This window comes from Uranotaenia lowii, chromosome 2 (assembly GCF_029784155.1).
Source record: "Uranotaenia lowii strain MFRU-FL chromosome 2, ASM2978415v1, whole genome shotgun sequence".
Taxonomy (NCBI): Eukaryota; Metazoa; Arthropoda; class Insecta; order Diptera; family Culicidae; genus Uranotaenia; species Uranotaenia lowii.
Window position 1 is genome coordinate 103,536,275 of NC_073692.1, and position 23,340 is coordinate 103,559,614.

General features: G+C 37.0%; 2 protein-coding genes across 2 annotated transcripts in view; both read right to left on the reverse strand.

Moving 5' to 3' along the window:
* Positions 1-23,340, reverse strand: part of LOC129749601 (protein expanded) — a 194,552-nt gene that overhangs the window by 128,643 nt on the left and 42,569 nt on the right. The gene's annotated exons all lie outside the window — the stretch shown is intronic.
* Positions 1,284-2,477, reverse strand: LOC129741734 (uncharacterized). Its single transcript, XM_055733513.1, has one exon. It carries the CDS (start codon positions 2,475-2,477, stop codon positions 1,284-1,286), a length of 1,194 nt encoding a protein of 397 aa, XP_055589488.1.

Below are 23,340 nucleotides of genomic sequence, written 5' to 3' on the forward strand. Positions count from 1 at the left end.
ATAGAAGAGGTTGCAAAAATCCAATGCCTATTTAGCACATCTCTGTGCCGATAATGCGCTGAAATGTGCACTGTGCCGCAGATGATATGTTTGAAAAACCGTAACTGGCATAAGGACTCGGCTCCCAACTAAAATGATGCATGACCACTACATTCAAGCAAAACAAGAAAAACATTTTATGGGATTTCGTTCCTATTGGATAATTCATCCCAGAAACAAGAAAATAAAAATATAAACCACAGCGCGCCCGTAGGGAGAATCGAACTCAAATCACTAACTAAATGGTCTTGCCAGACCGACATCTTAACCAGTGTACTATATGAGCTTCATGCAGGAAGAGGGATATTTGTCATAGGCATTCTGCCACCGATCAATCACAAAAGAAACGCACGACAGTGGCTTCCCGGCGTTTGGCCGCCTTTCAAGGTATTCATTTGTCTTGTGATGGAAACGGGAAAGGGAACGGGAGTAGAGGAAACGGGAAACCCATTGAATGAGAACTGTGCTTTGCTTACTGCCTGCTATTACATACACACGCTACATATACACAGCTGCTAAAGCCGGGCAGCTTGGCCGGTTTGCCGGTGAATTGAAGGAATGTTTTCGTTGTTGCTTTTGCTACCTACACACGCACAGCTTAGCCGTGGTTGTTTGCTGGTGGATTGAATTAGAAGGATGTTTTTGTTGTTGCTTTTGCTACATTCACACGCACAGTGCTCGGTTCGCTGGCTGCCTGGTGTTGGCCGGTATTTATTTCCATCCTTCTTCGGCTTGTGTTGTGATGCGATAGGGAGGGACGTGAAAGCGTTTTTATTTTGTTTCTTTCAGACATACGCAATTCGGTTAACTTGGGAGATTAATGCCAGTGGGAGCAAATCGAATCAGCACCGGTCGCGTTATCTTCTTGTACCAATGATGCTATGTAATTGACTACACGCCATTGGCACAGAGGCTGAATTTTGGGTGTACCACTACAAGAGGCGAAACCCATGTGGTTGGTCCCTGTTTCACTTCAATAATGTCTCGATCAAGGAGTTCGTCTAACTTTCTGTTAACCGCCTCCTCAATAGGAATCGGAACACGGCGTAATGGTTGGAAGACTGGCTTGACATGGTCTTTCATGTGGATCTCAGCATGTACGCCTTTAATCTTGCTGAATGACTTTTTCTGAGTATTTACTTCGTTCACATGTAGACCCACCTAAATCATAACAAAATAACATGGAAAAATAATAATAAACAATTCCGTAAAAATAACAACTTGGATTAATTTTTCTTTCTCATTCAACCAACCTTCAGAACGCCAAGCTGTTTTGCTGTACTATCACCCAAGATGTCTCGCTGACCACCCTCTACAACGAAAAACTCCGCTTCTGTCTTCTTCATTCCCACAACTATCTCGGCTACGAATGAACCAGCAATCGTGAGCGGCTTGTCACTACCATATCCTTTCAAGACTTTGGAGGATCCTCTAACAGAACTCCTCACGTGAACTTTCCGACTCTTGAGCATTTCCCATGTTTCCGGTTTGATCAAATTCGCATCCGCACCGGAGTCGATCAACAGTTGAACGGGTATGCCTCCAATCCTCCCTGGTACTACATTTGTCTGATTTCCTCCATAGAACGTGTAATAAACTTTTTCCTCTTTGGTATCCTTCTCCGCTGATGCGGAACGAGAGTCAACCTCCTCCGTTGGTACATTTTCGACATTGTAGATCCTTTTCGACTTGGTCATCACTTTCATGTCATTCTTCCGCTTGCGACACATTTTCTCATAATGACCCAGCTGTTTACATCGGCGACATGGACGACCTCGCGCGGGGCAATTGGTAGACTTAGCAAAATGGCCTTCCTCGCCGCATGCGAAACATGACTGATTGTTCTGATTAGCGAAATTGTCAACAGCGGATTGCCTTTTCAGTGGGTTGTTCCTAGCATCTCCTCTTCTGTAAGCCGTGTGTTGAAACGATCTCTTCCCACTTTGCACATTTCCAATCGCATAAGCAGCTCGTTCCTGCACAACAGCTGGTCCCTTCAAATTCAACATTTGTATCTCTGTGTCTTCGATACTCGCGGCTATCTCCTCTATCTCACTTAACGAGCGGTCCTTCTTCAGTATACTTCTCCTCAGTTCATCCGACATACAGTTCTCTACCACCACATCTATCAAGTATATTTCCTTCAATATCTCGCTGACTTCACCGGAATGTTTCTCAAATCCACAACACCTAGCTTGCTGCCGAAGCCGCAGAACGAAATGCGAAAACTTTTCTCCTTCCCTTTGTTTGATCTGCCGTAGTTTCCTTCTTTCAATCACGTATTGACGGCCTGCTTGAAAATAGCCATCAAGTAGTTCGACGGCCAAGTCGTACACTAGCGGGTCTACGGCGACCAACGGTACTTTATCGTGACCAGGCAAACTCCGGAATACACGTTGAAGTTCAACGCCTCCAAGATGCAACAATTTAGCCTTCATCATCCTCTGATCCGTTATTCCATATGCTTCGAAATAACACTCAAGAGAAACTTTCCAAGTGTCCCATTCCTGAGACAACTTCTGTTTTTCGATTGTTTCACATCGGAAACAAGGGATTTGACGTGCTTCCTCCATCTGTAAACAAGATGCCAAATTTTGCACCGTAAATAATCTTCATAGTTAAATATTGTTGTGTTTATTTTTCACAAATAAACATATGAAAAGGAATAATTTGCAATAAACTTGATCGGATGGAGGTTTCAAAAGTACGAGATTTCGAGGTTTTTTTTTCTTTGAGTAATCCCCCAAGTAAATAGTCAAGTCCGTATTGTGGAAAAATAATAGTTATAGTACCAAATATTTTATTTAATCAATAAAACTCAACGCATTAGTCCATTAAAGGATTTTCATTGTTTTGTATTTATTTCATCTAATTGTGTAACCGTATTAATAATAAATATACATTTCTTCAACCAATCACATCAACAATCTCTCAAGAATCCTTGCTAATCTCTCAAATAAATCCTGTACGCTCCTGGTACATTAACAGATATAATTTTGTACGCTACTGATACAATTGGTCCATAACTCCTATGTACGCTACTGGTACATCTCGAAAAACTCCTGTACGCTACTGGTACGTTTTCCTTAGACTCCTACTATACACTACTGGTACACGACTGTTATCATCGCCCATCATTTGTACGCTACTGGTACGTTTTTTTCTTCCACTTTTTTTTCTCTGTACGCTTCTGGTACATCCTCAACTCCTGTTCACACGTATATATTTTTGCTTTTGTACGCTACTGGTACACCTCTTGAACCTTCATCGCCTATGTACGCTACTGGCACAACTCTTAACCCTTTTTTCTGCCTTTGTACGCTCCTGGTACATTTTTCGTCCAATAATGTACGCTACTGGTACATCCTGCGTCAGCTGTCTTACTCACTTGTGAACCAGTACATATAATTTTAGCTCTTTATTATCGCAGTCCCTGTTCCTCAACACTCAGATTGTAAACAAATATAAAACGCTCATTCACCTTCTGCTTCGCTAAATTTCAAATTTTGTCGCATCCACACCGGTTATCAACAATATAATTAAATATTTCAATTAATTTACTAAACAAATCGTTGACCCAAATTACGACCGGTGCCCTGCTATGTAAATTTGAAAAATCAACCACCATCTGCATCCAACAATTCAGCAATATCGCTTCGAAAATTAAAAAAACATAAAAATTATGCACAGGTAAACAAACAAAAGCAGTTGACGTGAGAGAAAACATCATCAACATAAATCACTCGCACACTCCATCCGATCGATCTCACTAACACAGCTTTATCCTAGGTAATGTGTCTCGAGTGCTGAAGGCAGCCCCCAGCTTGCAGAAAAAGTCACCTTCAGGCAGCCATCTTAGCTTCCTCCTCATTTGTTTTCCGTTCCGAAAATGTATTTTCACCTATTTCAACTTATTATCAAGACTCACCTTTTTAATCCTCGTCGCCAGGTTGTTGAGACGATATCCTTCGGATAAATATTAAAACACTTTGATTAACTCGCACTACAGATTATATTTATTAATTATTCCTCCACAAGTCACAGCCACGTCTACACTTCTCGGCTACCGTACCGTGTCTGCCATCTCATTCGTTCATCGACTTCCCACACTCTCAAGAACCAAGGTTATCACATTCACAGGTGAGGCGGTCGCCGAGGGGCGCGACCCTACAGTGCCTACTTATAAACTCCACAATCAACTGCGGTCGAGAAGACTTGGCTCATGCACGAAGTGTAACCTGTACATGACGCTCATTAGACCGATTATTCTTTCCGGACGGTCAACAGAAACAACATTACCTTATAATTTTCGCTAGAATAGGACCAAAACAATTTAGACATAATAGCATGATAGGCATAATAGAATGACATAAATAGCAAATATGGTAAAAAAAACAAAAGTGCAAAATGCATCAGAAATATGATAAAAAAATGACTTAAAATGTGCGATAATTGTCTGAAAATCAAAAAATCAAAAAAATCAAATCACAAAGCTAAAACAAAGTTGAGAAAAAATATCGTTCGAATTCGGCGACACAAAATATTCGGGCGTGTTGCCAAATACCAATATTGTAAAGCTTTCGTGCGATTTTTAGTCATTTATAGAATTTTAAAGTTCAGTAGAAGCCGCCATCTTGGATTAAGAGATGAAGTCAGAAGGAGGGATTCAACTTCTACTGGTTTCGCTCTTAAACTCAATAATAATATTGTGGGCGTTCCATGCGATTTTAAGCGATAAACAAGATATAAAGCTATGCGGAAGCGCCATCTTGTATTTCAAGATGAGGTTGGGAAGCGGAATTCAGTTTCTCTTTGTTTAGCCCTTTACCCAATTCCCATATTGTAAAGATTTAAAGAGATCTACAGCATTTTAAAGTTCAGCAGAAGCCGCCATCTTCGATTTCAAGATTAAAAATTAAAATCATTTTAATGTTCAGCGGAAGCCACCATCTTGGATTTTAAGATGGCGTTTGATAGCAAAATTCGACTTCTACTCGTTTAGCCCTTTCACCCAATACCCATTTTGTGGGAGTTTTATGCGATTTTCAGTAATTAACAGCATATTAAAGTTCAATTGAAGCCGCCTTCTTGGATTTCAAGGTGGCGTCTCATCGCGAAATTTGACTTCATCTAGTTTAGCCCTTTATCCGATACCCATATTGTGGGGGTTTCATGCAATTTTTAGTTATTTACAGCATTTTACGGTTCAGCGCTATCTTGGATTTCAATTTTTCATTTTTCACTATAATCAATTTCAAAACGCGATTTTTCTTCAACAGAGCACCATTGATCGGCATGATGAGCATTTTCTGTCGTAGAATCTAGCAGCGAATTCAACTCGATGAAATTGATTCACAAAATTCGAGTTTTCATCCGATTGCCATTTAATTTTCAGGGATAGAAAAATAACTCGTATTTTTTCAAACCCCGGCTATAAGATTCTACACAACCTGTGAATCAACCGTTTTTTGCATGTAAACCCATACTTTCTTCAGTTCCTTGACTGTCTTCACTACCTTAGGTCGTTTAAGAAGGTGCTGCTTCATAATCGCCCAGTATTTCTCGATGAGGCGGAGCTCCGGAGTGTTGGAAGGGTTGAACATTTTCGGCACGAAATTGACCTTATTGTCCGCATACCATTTCAGCACGTCCTAGGAGTAGTGGCATGAGGCCAAATCCGGCCATAAGATTGTTGGGACGTTGTGGGCCTTCAGGAGAGGAAGCAGTCGCTTTTGGAGGCACTCTTTCATGTACACCTGTCCGTTCACCGTGTCCTGGGTCACGAAAGGTGCACTCCGCTTCCCGCACATGCAGATGGCTTGCCAAACCAGTAGTTTATTCGCAAATTTGGTTATCTTCTTAGTGCGGACATGCTCCGGAAAGCTGAACTTATCCTTGGCCGTGAAAAACAGGTTCCCGGGGATCTGTTTGAAGTCGGCCTTCCCATATGTTTCGTCGTCTATGATGCAGCATTAAACTTTCGTCAGTATGTTGAGGTACAACTTCCTGGCACGGGTTTTGGCAGACTTGTTCTGCTTCTTGATGAGGTTAGGGGTCTTTTGTACCTTGAACGTTCGAAACCCAGTCTTAGTTTTGGTCTTCTAGACAAAACTTCGGATTAGATACAGCTTTTTAGCCACATCCAGAACGGATGCGTTCGGGTTTTGGTTGAAGGCCCCATCCACACGGTTGTGATTTTTGGTGTTGTATGGAATACTTTTTCCTTCACGGCTTCCGATCGGTGATCAATCGTTCCTCGAACCGTTTAATCTTTCGCAACACCGTGGAATTCGCGATTCCCAACGTTTTAGCGATGGAACGATCGGGAGATTCTTGTTCTCGTGATGAATCACACACGAGCTGTTCTTTCGACTCCATTTCTGCGAGTTTTGATCACAGGACTTTAAAACTTTCAGGATGTAAACAATGCACTATGAATTAAATCCACCAAATTTTCATTAAATTCTACCCAACGGTTAAAAAGTTAGAGCAATTTCATAGTGTGGCAATTTCATCGTGGACCCTTTTTATGTCGTTCCTAAAGTAGTCATTCAATTTTTTTTCGCTTGAATCTTGATTAGGCAAACACCTGACGACAAAAAATAATGTTTTATTTAAATGTTTTTTGTTTTCTTATTTTTCTCGCATAAATAGTACTGAAAAGCCGCGGGTTGCCGTCCATTACTCAAGTGAATAGTTATGAGCTGGAATTGAAACATTTAATTAATTATAAAAAAGTTGAATTTGGCTGAAAGTTCTGAATAACATTTGATAAGAGCAAGTTCACTGGTGGTGGGAAAAAGTGGTAGAAATTTTGCCATAGAAAAACATTTTCAAGATCTGTGGCCTTCAAGTTTTTTAACAGCACGTGTTGTAGTTTCTCATGCTGTGATGCAGAAAAAGCAATATTTCTATCACATACTGCCGAAATAGAAATAGTGCTGTGAAAAAATACAACTCCCAAAGATTTTGAAAACATTTTTGCATGGTAAAATTTTCAAAATGTCAAAATTTCTACCACTTTTTCCCAACACGGGTGAACTTACTCTAACTATATGGTTCATTTCAGGTCCCATCCAAAGAAATTTCGCATGGTCAATTGAAATTTTAGAAACTCCCATTCCACGCTAGAGCTGAATATTTCTTTCTTCTCTCGAGGCAATAATTCGATCAAATCTCCATTAACACATTCCGGCCGCACAAAAGCTGAACCTTTCATTAATCATTCCCGTCTTCTAGTTCAACTCAAACAACAACAGCAGCAGTAAAAAAAGCTGCTGGTGAAAATCGCCATACAGGAGAGAGAGTAAGAAAAAAAAAACAGTGAACACACCATACTAACATGCTAAAAGGGACAGTTCAATTTAGGCGTATTCGGTAGCGTGACTGTTTTCTGTGTGTCCGGTGTGTCAGCCTAATCGACGTGTTACCTACTTGCTGTTGTTGACCATCGCATCGCATCGGAACGCATTGATTGGTCCAGCCAGGGCTAAATTTCCTCGGAGTGGAACTCATTCGGCGTCTGAAGGTCACATTCTTCTGTCGACTCCGATACACGTGTTGGTTCCGAAACAACGATCAGATGAGGGGAAGGTCGAATGGGCGAGGCACTCTTGGCCCAGCAAAGGGGGACGCGCATCTGGAACCGGATATTACCGCGTGTTGCTGAGGTGATCTCCGAATGCGACTCGAAAGTGCCCGAGGGGCAGATCCTCGGCTGAAATGAACTTTGCTGCAGGCACAATCTGTTCTTTTGCTCGTGTTTGAGATGCGCAATGAGCAAGGCCCCAACTGCGTTTCCGATGATGACCATTATCAATCCACAGCGTTGGCATCGTAAATGGTTGGGTTGATGGCTACCGATTGCATTTCGTTACCCGTACCAGGAAAAGGAGTGCCCTTTTTCGTACGATCAGTCGAACGTCAGTTTCAATGTCAGAAAGAATGCAACAATTTTACGTTCAAGTTCGTTTCAGATACAGCTTGTGGCAAGCAAAAAAATGAAAAAGAAACATAAATGAATGATTCAAATATAGGTTGGGGTCTGACGTATGGAAAGGGCTACCACTTTGAACAGCTTCCTGTCGAAAGACCCCTTTTCGTTGTTTTTTTCCCTTGAATATAATTTAATATTTCTCCATCCTTCTCGTTTTGTGGATTCGAAATTATAAATTTGTGAGCAGTTAAAAAACATTTAAGTTTTTTTTGGCGATTTGGAGCTGCCTGACTTACGTGTGTAGGTCTTCGCAGAGAACCACTTATATCTTATGGCTCACGGGTTCTGATTCCAAGATGTGTGGCTGTTAAAGCTTATCCGTAGGAAAACATTAATCGTTGCTCCTGGATAATTCTAATGCTCACGCAATTTTGGGATATAAACTTTTGACAGCATTTTCCTTTTCAATTTCACGGAACAGTATAGGGTAACCATAGCAAATGGAACTCCATGGAATGGAAATACTTATTGAAAAGGATGAACTTAATGAGTTACGAAAATAGGTTATGGAAGCGTTGCCGAATTTGGGTGATGGATTTTCAATAGTGTAAATAGGACGCAGCTAAATTTTCACCCAATTTTGACTGATCATATTATGCATGCAGAAAAATCCAAAATATGAGCGCTAATAATCAAAGCAGCTTTGCCTACTAGCGACACGTCGCATTTGCGACGTTGAAAATCTTCTTCTTCTTCTTTCTGATTCGGAGCTGGTGCTCCTTGGGGGGGCTAGTAACTGGACTATATGCCCGACGTTGAAAATAATAACGAAGCACTGCAAGTTTCCTGGGAGACCTGGAGCATGCGATTGATGGCCTATAAGGAAAACGTACAGTAAATAACATAAACAATGTTCAAGTACTACATCGAAATCGCCTACTAGACTGAAAAAAGAAAAACAAACCTGCGAATGACAGAAATCTCGCTAGTAAAAATGCGTCGCTAGTCCTATGGTCGCTATTCGGTTTGGTATAATACATATAATACTGATTTTTCATAAATAGAGAAAGTACGTTTCGCTTCCACCATCGCCACCGCATTTTATTTCTAATTTTCTATACCTTTAATTTTTTTAAAAGTTGTTTGACGAAAATGCAGAATTCAAGGATCCAAAGACAGCAGGCCGAGCCGCAGTGGATAGCGTTCTTATCTTCAAAATCAAAGGTAATGGCACCAAATATCGGTTGTTGAATAACTTGTTCTACGTTCAGTAATCAATTGTTATTTGTTTATGACTTTCTTGAAATCCAAACATACTACTAGAGAGCCCACCATATGTTCTTCGGTGTATCTTTGGAACTCTCCTCCAGCGTCAACGGGTTTTTTCGATTTGAACAATGAGACCCGCCTCTATCACACATTCGCATTCGCAGGAACAGTCGCCTAGAACTTCGGTTGGCGCTACGCAATAACTTTCCGTTTTATGAAATTATAGTCGGTCGGAATTGCCACATCTTCTCATTCGAGATTGTGGTACACTTCCTGACTTATAATTGCAATAGAAGCAAGGTCCCCCATTTTGTTGCCTAAGATTAAAAAATCTTCTAAATTGGAAAACCAGCCCCACAGAATATTGATGGTGTCATGGCCGAACCCTGCGGACTGTTTGGGGAAGAGAGGAAGGTATGTTAGTCAACGTTTACTTTACAGATAGATGCAGAGATCTCTACACTCAGAGGAAATCTTATTATAAATTTCATAAGATACATCTTATGAACCACTTGTTTGCGTCCAAACTAATTTTTCATAAGAGTCTTATGAAATTCTTTCAATTTTCGTACGATGTTCTTATGAAAAATAGAAGAAACGGCATTGTGAAAAAAATGATGAACACATTCATTCATAGCATCAGTTTTTTTTTCATCATCTAACAGTACGAAGCAATCGCCAGTTCATAGTTATTATAGTTTTCCTTCAATGTTAAATGTTATTGTTATCTCCGGAATGGTAAGTTCGATTTGATGTTTTTGGTGTGAACGTTGAATATATTAGTAAACTAAAATACACTATTTGTTTTCTTTTCAGCAAGCTGATAGGCAAAAAACGAAAGGTCGAAGATTAAGATGTGGCAAAAAAAACTTTGATGGAGCCGTCTGTTGATGCGCTGCTGATGGTGACCATGAAGGATTTAATTTTAAACAAATTTGGCAAACAATAAAGTGAATGTTTTCAGCATGAAATATCGAGAATCTTTCTTATTAGAAAGTGATTTATTGTTTCCATAAGAATCTCTTATGAAAAGCAACAACCTTTCATTGAAGTAGGCGTTCATCTTCAGAATTCATTCGCGTCATAAGACAATCTTATGAATTTCATTAATTTTTCTTATGGCGCCACTTCATAAGAGAATCTTATGGCATACATAATAGTATTTTTCTGAGTGTACGACCCATCCATAAACGTGAGGAGGTTTTGGACCATTGTTAGTAAAGTTGTGGAAAGTTAACCCTAGGAGATGCTAGGGCAGCATTGCGGGTGATGATTTCGTCCTACACCTCCTTTGCTCCTAAAGTTTCCTACTGAAACTCCTAGCACTGACTATGAGGCTTGTAGACAAGAATTTCTAAAATTATAAAGTACTTGGACATTATAGTAAGAATTATACACAAATGTTTGTTAACATATAATTTTACAACGTCTAATTTAAGGGAACATTGATGTCAACCGAAAACAATGTCATTGAATCACAAAAAAAACATTTCGAAATCCTATTTATTACTGCGATTCAAAAAAAAAATCAAACCGATCATGATCTGATAGTGCAATTAAATATTTTGTAATTCGTTATGTTTGAATATTATTCTCTACTCATACAAAATTTTGTTGTTTAAGTCGTTTTTATCTAAACAAGAATTGACCTGGATTGCTATTTTGAAAATTTGTTGTACAATTTCTAACTTGTCTCCTAACGATTACTATTACACAACTACCTATGGTTGTTATTAATGACAAAAAGTGACCACAAACAAACATGACATTATAAGGAGAATACAACTCGTGCATGTGCATTAGACTGGCCCAAATTTGTATGGGATGATTTTAACAACATTTTTTTCAACGCGGCACCCCCTTAATTGGTGCATTTAAGTGAAAAAATTACTTTCTGAAAGTTTCAGGTCATTTGGAAGAAGCACGAGCTGGCGCAAAGGACTTGAAATTTGTATGGAGATTTTCAGCAAAATGTATGAAAAATCTACATTCTTTAACTCTTTGTTATCTAAAATATGTTACCAGTATGCTAGAAAGCTCAGAATTTCAGAAATTGTAGTTCAAATAATAAAAAACAAGTTTGTAGAAGATTATGACGCAATACGAGTTGACTGTGATAAGTTATTTGCATTTGAATGTGTGATTTTTTACGCGTTTCATATATATATCGTGAACGGTGTATAGGTGGATTATTAGTACATACTAACTTGATCGCATTTTCACACAATGAGAATAACAAATAGAAAGTTTGTGTCCTAGGCAAAGTTGTAGCTTATTTTATTACCAATATCTGCAAAAGTTAAAAGAAAGGTCACAAACTTTCTATTTGTTATTCTCATTGTGTGATGAAGCGATCAAGTTAGTGCGATTATTAGCCCATACTCCGTTTACAATAAATCAAAGAAATGCGAAAAAAAAATCACACATTAAATTGCTGATAACTTATCACAGTCAACTCGTATCGCATCACAATCTTCTACAAATTTATTTGTCATTGTTTGAACTACAATTCCTGAAATTCTGAGCTTTCTTGCATACTGATAACATATTTTAGAACACCAAAGTATGTCGATTTTTCATACATTTTGCCGAAAAGCTCCATACAAATTTCAAGTCCTTTGCGCCAGCTCGTGCTTCTTCCAAATGACCTGATATTTTCAGAAAGTCATTTTTTCACCTAAATGCACCAATTTAGGGGGTGCCGCGTGGAATATAATGATTTTTTTCGTTGTGGGCCAGTCTAATGTGCATTTATAGCAAACATTAAAGCACAATTGATGAATCCTCCCTGAAGGAACCTAGGCTTGGAACTCCAAAAATTACAAAGAAGTTGATGTAATTCAATTCGTCCTAAAACGTCGAATAGACATGTGCCTCTGAATGTTATGTGCAAAAATTGTGACCAATCGCCGTTACTCCCCCTCCCCATGTGATAGTCGCATTTGAAGAATGACTAACGCATATGGGAAGTACTGGATAAGTCGCCTCTTACGACGTGAACCAGTATCCCAGTGGTAGTATTCTCTTAGCCGCTGCCACACAGCAGCCACTTTTGCCTCTATCACACATCAGGAAAAATTCCCTTATAAATGCAGTAAGAAGCATTGAAAGATTCAAGATTTCCCATGATAACGGCGTTTCCTAAAATATTTCGGATTTCACTTGGGCCGGGGCTGGATTTAGCGATATCGAGCACTTTCTCCACCATAATCGACTCCTTCTGACGCCAGTGTGAATCCAGTGTGATTGTGATTTGCCTCCGTTACTAAGGCCACATAGGGGAGATACGGATAAGTTGCACACGATAACAAGATTTTTTTATAACTCGTAAATGAAGAATGTAGTCCAGTAAATTCGAGAATAGTTTTCAGATAATGGAGATGGAGATGATGGAGAACCGACCAGGTTCATTTTGCTGAAGATACCTTGGGATGTGGTTGTTGGCGGATAGATCCGACCATAGGATCTATGGTTGCATTCGGTAGATCCTACCATCCAAATGGTTTGCAAATTTGGGATATCCGGGATGAAAGTGGCCTTTTCCGAATCCTGAGGCCACATAGAGCCACACGCGCATATTTTTCTTTGATGGCTAATTTAGATACTACGATATAGAAAAACACGATGCCTAGCGGTGGATCAAATGCTTCGAATGATCGCGCCAAAATCGTGGGGTACTCTCGGCTACTACTCCTGCCGATAGTGGACAATCATCGGGTTCGCTCTTCGAGTCCGCTGAGTGGTAGCTTTATTTTGACATTCTTGTGAATAATTAATTAAATCTATATGAAATTCCGGAATTTCAAATATTCTCGTTTACATTCAAGCTATGTTCTCCAATTCAACATAAAAATTTCTTTGGAAGGGTTGTGATGTAAACTGCACATAAATTTAAACAAATATGAAATACGCTTATGTATTATATTCAGATAAACGGACATGGCGCGTTTTGCCCTGCCTCGGCGAGTTTATTAAAACTCGTTTAATAACAGAAAGAATACTTTAATAAGGATTACTTTTCGTTGTATGTTGAATATAAAGACCAATGTTCATCATTAAAACAGATGATTTTGGTTGCTTTAAGTACGGCATTTATGAAAAAAGTTGAAAAAGTGCGAGAAAAACTCCTAAAAAATTTTGTTTTCGTGTTTCGCCAGATTTACGTAGTACAGAAAACTAAAAAGGTCCACAAATGGTCAGGAACGCACAATAGTGAAAATATAGCAGACTGGCATTTTCAAAAATGTTGAAAAATTTTGGTTGAGTGTAAAATCTATCATTTTTGCAAATAAAATAAACTACTTTGGTTTTGAGAGCTTCATGCAGAATATACAGAAGGGATGTTTTATGAAATAATCTACATTGATTGATCCTGTTGAAGTCCCAAAAACCATTAAGAATTTTTTTGGAAAACATATTTGACACGTTTTATTATTGTATTTCTCATCATCAGAATTAAAAGCGACTAAAGTAAGTAATGCTTTAAGAAAGATTCATCACAATTCAAAAAGAAAAAATTCAAAGCATAGCAAAAACTGTCAAGTTAAGCATTGAGTTTGGCCTTGTTGGGAAGAATGACCGTTGTGTTAAATTCCCGGAAAAAAAAAATTGAGTTTGGCCACCTACTAATGATGATTTAAGAGCGCATGACACTGCAGTTTATTTTCAAGTCTCCTTACCTGCTTTTTATAGTTCCTTTAGTATACTGTTTCTGACAATAATTAGGGATATTTCATAGTAGCTAGAATAGTTTTTTTCCGCGGAACAATGGCAACATTCCATAGCTAGAATAGTTAAAATGAGTGATTTTCTCTGGTTCAATACCGTATTGGAAAAAGTTTTCACATTGCAGGGCCATTTTTTCATGAAAGTCGCAGGTCTAGGATGGCCAATAGTGTGGTCCTTAGTTATATGGAAGTTTTTAAAAGCCAAAATTTTGCTGCTACCACCCCTTATAGTGAACCTTTTATCAGGATAACTAGCTGTGCTAAATTTCATTTTGAATGGCCAACTCTGAAGCGATCCTCAAATAGCTTTAAGTTGATTTTTTTCTGAAAAAAGGTAAACAAAAAAAGCAAGATTATGATTTGTTCTGGCAAAACTGTTAAAATCTTTAAATCTTAATTGTAGTGAAAACTCTAGTCTTTGGAACATCGTTTTTGAAGCAGGGTGTGATGTTCTGGAGGAGGGCCTTTGCAGTAATGGCATAGATCCAGGAGTAATTAATGTTGTCGGCAGCTATAGCTGTTAAAACACTTGCCGAGTCTGAGAAGATGACGGAATTTGGCTTCGAACCCTTAATGGCTTCTTGCAGGGCAAAAGCTTCGAAACTGAAGACTGTAAAAGCTTCACGAAGGTCCAGGCTCCTATTGGAGACTCCATCGAAGATTCCGCAACCAACTTTGCCACAATTGCTATCGGACCCATCGGTGTAGATTTGTGAAGATCAGTTGTGAAGATCGTTTGGATCAGTTGGGTAAATTAGGGTAAAATGGTGGTTCTTCTCCAGCTTTGATATTCCGTTTGAGGGATAGGTCGACTTTTGGAGAAGTTTCATTCCAATTTTTAATTTTGGGCCTCTGTCTTGTGCAGAAGTTGGAAGAGGGATGCCTGTTGTTTGTCGTAAGAAACTGTTGTTTTGGAGCTGTTTTTATGATGAAACACAGTAAACAACACCTCTTCAATCTCATCAATAAACACTCAGCATTTGTAAAAGTTTTAATCAAGAGAGCATCTCGTGCTGACAGAATGCTGTCAGTATTCATTGTTGCCAGTTCCTAGTGAATAATGCAAAAGTTTTTAGAAGCAATGGTAGGACTCGGTTTCAAAAAAAAAAGGAACCAGAAGTAAATTTCATGTTCAAATAGAACGACTTGAAATGATTGGAATTTGAGGAAAATTCAACGGAATTTTTGAGAGAGATCACTTTACCAAAAGTCCAGATTATACCTCGATCGATAGTTGTTCTATAGTTCTTTTTGGAACTTCATATCCATAGAAGGCTATTTGAGGCCCTATTTGTAACTTAAAGTAGTACTGAGTGATGCGATTGACGTGTTACAGAAATTAAATCTTTGCTCTATTTATTTTATAACAGTTGCTCAGAAATGTGAGTCTTTTTTTCGAATGTACTTAAAATTTCCTTGACCTGAAAAAGGCCTGTGCTAAAGGTTTTTCGTGTGTAAATAAATCAGCAATTACAATTACAATTCCAGAAAGGCTATTTGAGGAACATTTTGTAACTTTCATCCTCGACAGCTTCATCTGATCAGCCGAATCAAACCCGACAATAAATACGGCATATTTTAAGCAAGAATCAGATAATCTTGTAAAGAATTTCGATATTTAGTTTACACACAATGAACTTCGCAGTCCCTGATGACGATCCTATATGGATTGAAACGTCAGAACATTAAATAAATAGTCGTTTTTGCTATTTTAAAAAGACTGAAAGCCGACATTCTTATCTATAAATTCAAGTTACAGTCGTTAAAACTTCCATTGAAAATGAAATTCAAAAAATCTTAGTAGAACTGCTTTTGAGTGATGCTCGAAATATGAAGTTTTGGGAAAAAATACTTATGATCATATTCAAATATCTCGGACTGCATAACATTTATTTGAAATATTATTTTTGCATATTAAATAAATTTTCTATCGATCATGTGAACTTTATTTTGGCGTATGATCAACAGTATTGTTGATATTTATAAAGTCATGATAGAAAAAATTATTAAAAATGCAAAAGTAAACACAGTTAGTCTAAATTTTTTAAAGTGAAAAAAAAAATAACTTTATTAAAAAACAATCCTTTGCGAGTTAGCTTTAAGTTGTTCTGAGTTGAAATTTCAATATAAATTATACATTTCAACAATTTCCAAGCTACAACAATGTTTTTTTGATAATATGCCCTTTTGTGATGTTCATTCACATTTCATATTCATGAAATGGCGGACATGTCTCAAAAAAGGAAATTTAAAGAACTCCATAGTACGCCCATAGAAGGCTTATTAAGACCCAATCTGTAACTTCTATGCTAAATGGATGTGATTGACATGTCACAAAAAGGCTAAATATATGAGGAAGTGGAGGCAATATATAAACATATTTTTAACTTCTAGCTTAAGCGATAAGAATTATACAAACTGGACGATATTCAACGACTTATTCGCACATCCTGAAAGTATGCGAGAGAGCGCAAGTTTTGCTCTCAATGCATGCAAACCGTTGCCAGCGACAATATTTGCTGCTTCTCTCATTGGACAGTTTTTCCAAATGAACCCTCTGATTTTTAGCAATCTGGTTGCACTGCTTATCGCAGAGAGAATAACAAGGTTGTTTTCTCACTTGAATCCAGCGCGGGAAAACAAATTTGCAGACATGGCGGACTTTTGGTCATATTCGATTCATTAGGACTTCATTACCATTGTTAACGATTTTAACTGTCATTTAAAAAAAAACCAGCACACATATAGGATTTCAGTGAAACTTCATGTTTCTTTGAAGAGATCTGAATTTTACTTAAGACTAAAGCGTACATCTTTCAAGAATATAATGGCTGGCATCTTACTAATGCTACCACCACCAGCCCACAGAAAGAGTACTATGTATGCCGTGACCGAGACTCGATCTTATGACCTCTGGCTTGGAAGAACTTAAACGCTATCCTCTAGGCCACGGTCGACGGCCAAATATATTTATAATGCAATTTAATGTTTGCTGGGGAGGTGAGTACATTTGGAGCATTGCGTTTTAGACGACAATTCACGATCAAAATACAATCTTTGAACTGGAATAACTTTTTTGTTTTAATAAGTCCAATCGTGTTTCAGTTTTAAGTGAAATATTAGTCTCAACTTAGGCTTTAAGAAGAAAAAATCTGTAGAGTAACCATAATTTTATACATTTTCTACCTATTTTGATAAATAACCCCTTGAGATTTTTGTTTTTAATCGATGTTTACGGTCCATAAAAAATTAGATTTTTAATGTTACCATCGAGTCTAAACTTGTTGATAAAACTAAATTTTCTCCAAAATAATAGCTTTTATAATCACTAATGCCGCCGACCGTAGCCTAGAGGATAGCGTTTAAGTCTTCTAGGTCAGAGGTCTTCTCAAAAATATGTTGTTTCACTGAGAGCTCATATTTGTGTTTTCCTTTTTTTTTTTTTTAATATATACAATACTTCTGATCATACGCAAAATTAAGTTCAGCTGATCGATAGCAAATTTATTTTCCTTCAATATTCAAAGAAGAGATTTCAAGTAAAAGTTGTGCAGTCCGTTGACTGCAGCACTGGGCACAAGTTCTTTCTTTTTTTTTCCAAAATTTCATATTTGGAGCATAGCTAAAAAATTGTTCCACTGAGATTTCGTTGAATTTCATTTTCGGATTCAGCGCCCGATTTCACATTAAGAGTAAATTTCAGCTTACTAACTTAAAAAATGCTGTAAGCTCGTGTAGTTGAAGGTAACCATTTTTCGCTAATGGTTTTTTAAGTTATTTCAAAACATTTTACAAAGTTGTTATATGGGTACTGCTTGGTAGATAAACAAGAGTTGTTTCTAAACTTACGTAAACGAATGCAAAATGAATCAATTCTATCATAAAAGTCAGATTTCAAAAGCTCCGTGTATGTTAACTCTGAAAATAATCGCCAACATGCTCTAATTATCCTAAAAATCCAAACATGCGATAAATATAGTTGTTATTTTGTTCAGAAAAATGTAGTATTTGCACTAAGATTTCTACGTGGTTTGATTTTGCTCAGTTTTTATAACACCGCTTTCTTTTTATACGATATTTTGCCATCAGCATGGTTCTTCTACACCAATAGAAGAGGTTGAAAAAATACAGTGTCTGTTCAGCAAATCTCTGTGCCAAAAATGCATTGAAAGGTGTCCCACTGTATCAAAAAAGATATGATTGGAAAGGGCTACTGGCATAAAGACTCGAGCTCCCAATCAAAACGATGCATGATCACTAGGAACACATTTTTTGGGATTTTCATCTTAATCGATGATTCATCCAGAAAAATATATAGTGAGAATCGAACTCACTGCAATATCTCATCTCGGCTTGCCAGTCCGATATCTTACCCAATTCACCATCTGAGCTGGTTAGGAAACGAAGGTTTTTTGTCATAGTCTTTCTGTCACCGTCGATTACCAAAAAAACACTGCATTGGCCGGTGTTTTTTTTCACTCGCCTTTGTCTTTGATGGGAAAGGGATGAGAATGGGAAGGGAATGGGTTGAGAATCAGAAATTAGAAAGTGTTTTCTATTGCCGGGTCTTTTACGTACACGCGCACAGCGATATGTTTTATTTGTTTTTTTTTTTCAGAAATATGTAATGCGGTTGCGCTGGGAGGACAATGTCAGCTTGTTTATGCCGGTGCGGCATAGGATCTCATACCGATAATTCCACCTCCAAGGAAGTTCATTATTGGAGTAGAGTCTGATTTGTGAGTGCATGTTTTGAGGTTACAGCTGAGGCCTCTTGTTAAGGTGGTGGTCGTGTAGAACAATCATAGAATTGTTATATGAGAAATCAAGAATATCAACATAACTTTTGCCACAGCTATATGAGACGTTATTCAAGATTCTTTTATTAAATTAGTGTTATTAATAAGAATAATTTAAATGGCAACCCTCGACAAGCTCAATGCGCAGTCCAAAAACTAATTCACGTTCCTGATGCCTTTTTTTTCCTTTGGGACGTTTTGTTTCGAAGAATTCCCTGTGCCTGTTGTTGGACCAGCAATTCCATTTATCCCTTCCGTGGTCATTCTTAAGAGTTTTACCTCTCCGGCACCCACAGGGCATTAGTTTTGCACTAATTTCATTCCTGGAGCAAATCTGGCTGTCCGGTTCCGTGCAAGGCGGGAACGGACCTCGATGAATTAGTGCGGCAGCAGCCGGTAGCTGCCGGAGGTTTTCGTTTTCGTTTTTTTTTTGAGGTTTTCGTAATATTTCGGGGGGCAGAGACAAGTTGGAATGGAATTTCCTCGAAGCGAAATCATCAGCTGGCCCCAGAATTTCAGGTTCGTTGCTGCCAAGGACAACGCAGCCCTGGGCTATCATTAACAAATCGAAAATCATTAGTGTCATCCAATTATCTGTCCATCTGATGATCTGAGCTGAATTTAGCTGGAAGTTGTCTCTGATGTCTCTGAGTGCAATCGGAATCAAATCAATGCGAGCTCCAATTATGATGCATCATAAAAACTCGGAAATGTCAGTGCTCCAGGGAACATTCAGAATGATTTTATGACTTACCAGTAGTTATCATGTCATAAAGCAAATTAGATTCGACGGTTTCTGTGTGATTATGAAAGATAAGATTGTAATCATTCGATGGTTGATTTTTTTGCGTTTTTGAAAACTGCACGTTTTCAACATTATTTCCAAGAAAACTTGAATTACCAACTATGCGAACAAAGCCTAAAAAAAATTAAGTTGGAGAAAGTAAAGTCAGTTTTTGAATATCGCTAGGCTTTCAAACAAACACCGGTAGCAGGAGAAAACTTAGTATAACAATGACATAAATATTTCTGAACAAGTCAGATCAGATCAATGGACCACTTTTAGTGTGTATGTCAAAATTTCATAGCGATAAGAGGGTACATTTCGACCACCAACTTCGAAATGTCTGCTACTGCTCCAAATCTCTATATCACGAAACGCGTGGGCGCTAGCTGAACTTAGCCAGATGTTGTCAGTCCTAGGGCAGCATAGGAAAGGCAACATTAGAGCTTTCATACACGCATAAATTTATCTCATTACCATCGCAACAAAGCCGTCCCCCAACGGATCCAAACTAATTTAAAAAACCACTTTCAAAACGGTAGCTGAATGCTTTTCGATCAATAACACAATCTTTTCTCCGACGCGTTTTATAATGCCTTTAGACAGACGGCGTGGTTTTGCCGATCTCCTCCAGCTTCTCAGCTTCAGCATTCCAACTTCTTGGCAGAGCTTTCAGGTGTGTGGAAGGAATTCACCGAGGGGTGCGTGAACGTTTCCTGCTTGACACTTATCTCGGAAATCAGAACCGTGCTTCGCGTACCTACTCACCGCGTGCTGTCTTCTTGAAGGTGGAGGAATGAATTAGTCTCGGCTTGTTGCCCCAAAGTGGTCCCATCAACGACAATGCTCCATCTTATTGGATTTCTTTTTTTTTCTCCCTCTCCCTCTGTCTTCATAATGTCTTGTTATTTCGGATTTGGAAAACCGGCAGCCAACGAACGACGACACCTCACGACATGTATATTGGGCCCGGGAATCGAGGCTGAAAACCAGTAGCCTTAAATTGTTTCTTATCTTAATCTCATTTATGATTAATAGTGATCGCTACTGCTACTAGTAAGCTACTACCTATGCTGGTGAAGCCCATGGAAGTCGAATGTAGTGCTGTAACGGAATTTCGATCAAGCTGGAGAACCTACTGAAAATGCGGAGGCTTAATGGGTTGGTTACGAAGGACTGCCAGAGCGTGTTGTGGTCTGCCTAGGGCAGAGAAATTGTTTTCCATCGAAATAATCGATAATAGCAAGTTGGAGGATGTTCAAGCGAAATTTTCGTTATTAATACCTCATTGGAGCCAAGTACTTTAAGTACCTGTTACAAAAAAAAGAAATCCTCTTACATGTCAAAATTGTCAAAATTGTCAAAATGGTCAAAACTGTCAAAATTGTCAAAATTGTCAAAATTGTCAAAATTGCCGAAATTGTCAAAATTGTCAAAATTGTCAAAATTGTCAAAATTGTCAAAATTGTCAAAATTGTCAAAATTGTCAAAATTGTCAAAATTGTCAAAATTGTCAAAATTGTCAAAATTGTCAAAATTGTCAAAATTGTCAAAATTGTCAAAATTGTCAAAATTGTCAAAATTGTCAAATTGTCAAAATTGTCAAAATTGTCAAAATTGTCAAAATTGTCAAAATTTTCAAAATTGTCAAAATTGTCAAAATTATCAAAATTGTCGAAATTGTCAAAATTGTCAAAATTGTCAAAATTGTCAAAATTGTCAAAATTGTCAAAATTGTCAAAATTGTCAAAATTGTCAAAATTGTCAAAATTGTCAAAATTGTCAAAATTGTCAAAATTGTCAAAATTGTCAAAATTGTCAAAATTGTCAAAATTGTCAAAATTGTCAAAATTGTCAAAATTGTCAAAATTGTCAAAATTGTCAAAATTGTCAAAATTGTCAAAATTGTCAAAATTGTCAAAATTGTCAAAATTGTCAAAATTTTCAAAATTTTCAAAATTGTCAAAATTGTCAAAATTGTCAAAATTGTCAAATTTGTCAAAATTGTCAAAATTGTCAAAATTGTCAAAATTGTCAAAATTGTCAAAATTGTCAAAATTGTCAAAATTGTCAAAATTGTCAAAATTGTCAAAATTGTCAAAATTGTCAAAATTGTCAAAATTGTTAAAATTGCCAAAATTGTCAAAATTGCCAAAATTGTCAAAATTGTCAAAATTGTCAAAATTGTCAAAATTGTCAAAATTGTCAAAATTGTCAAAATTGTCAAAATTGTCAAAATTGTCAAAATTGTCAAAATTGTCAAAATTGTCAAAATTGTCAAAATTGTCAAAATTGTCAAAATTGTCAAAATTGTCAAAATTGTCAAAATTGTCAAAATTGTCAAAATTGTCAAAATTGTCAAAATTGTCAAAATTGTCAAAATTGTCAAAATTGTCAAAATTGTCAAAATTGTCAAAATTGTCAAAATTGTCAAAATTGTCAAAATTGTCAAAATTGTCAAAATTGTCAAAATTGTCAAAATTGTCAAAATTGTCAAAATTGTCAAAATTGTCAAAATTGTCAAAATTGTCAAAATTGTCAAAATTGTCAAAATTGTCAAAATTGTCAAAATTGTCAAAATTGTCAAAATTGTCAAAATTGTCAAAATTGTCAAAATTGTCAAAATTGTCAAAATTGTCAAAATTGTCAAAATTGTCAAAATTGTCAAAATTGTCAAAATTGTCAAAATTGTCAAAATTGTCAAAATTGTCAAAATTGTCAAAATTGTCAAAATTGTCAAAATTGTCAAAATTGTCAAAATTGTCAAAATTGTCAAAATTGTCAAAATTGTCAAAATTGTCAAAATTGTCAAAATTGTCAAAATTGTCAAAATTGTCAAAATTGTCAAAATTGTCAAAATTGTCAAAATTGTCAAAATTGTCAAAATTGTCAAAATTGTCAAAATTGTCAAAATTGTCAAAATTGTCAAAATTGTCAAAATTGTCAAAATTGTCAAAATTGTCAAAATTGTCAAAATTGTCAAAATTGTCAAAATTGTCAAAATTGTCAAAATTGTCAAAATTGTCAAAATTGTCAAAATTGTCAAAATTGTCAAAATTGTCAAAATTGTCAAAATTGTCAAAATTGTCAAAATTGTCAAAATTGTCAAAATTGTCAAAATTATCAAAATTGTCAAAATTGTCAAAATTGTCAAAATTGTCAAAATTGTCAAAATTGTCAAAATTGTCAAAATTGTCAAAATTGTCAAAATTGTCAAAATTGTCAAAATTGTCAAAATTGTCAAAATTATCAAAATTGTCAAAATTGTCAAAATTGTCAAAATTGTCAAAATTGTCAAAATTGTCAAAATTGTCAAAATTGTCAAAATTTTCAAAATTGTCAAAATTGTTTTCGGCAGCAATCGTTTGTGTTTGCGTGAAATACGTTTGTATCGTGTGTGGGCGAGCATAGAATCAAACAATCGTCGTGGAATCATTGAATTTGCCATTTGTGTAGTCTATGACCCGCTTTAAGAAGCCGAATGAAGTCAATATCTTTTTTGTTATAAATATCTGTTAGGTGACTTCACTATTCCAGAATTCGTTATTCAAGAAGTAAAAAGGTAAACAAAGCCTACGTCATTTGCCAGGATGTTTAAGTATCCTAGGCGAGAATCGTAAACAGCAGTTGGCAGCGATGAAGGTTGTTTGTTTGAAAATGCAACTGACGTCACGAATTGTCCTGGTTACAATGTTTACAAAAAAAAACTTGTACTTACACTTAGCACGGGATTTCCATCGCCACCTGAGATATGCATACAGGTTGGTTAGGGTCATTAAGTGGTAA

What these genes read in the sequence shown, in the direction of transcription:
- LOC129741734 (XM_055733513.1), bottom strand. Translation starts at nt 2,477, where the DNA reads ATGAAGGCTAAATTGTTGCATCTTGGAGGCGTTGAACTTCAACGTGTA.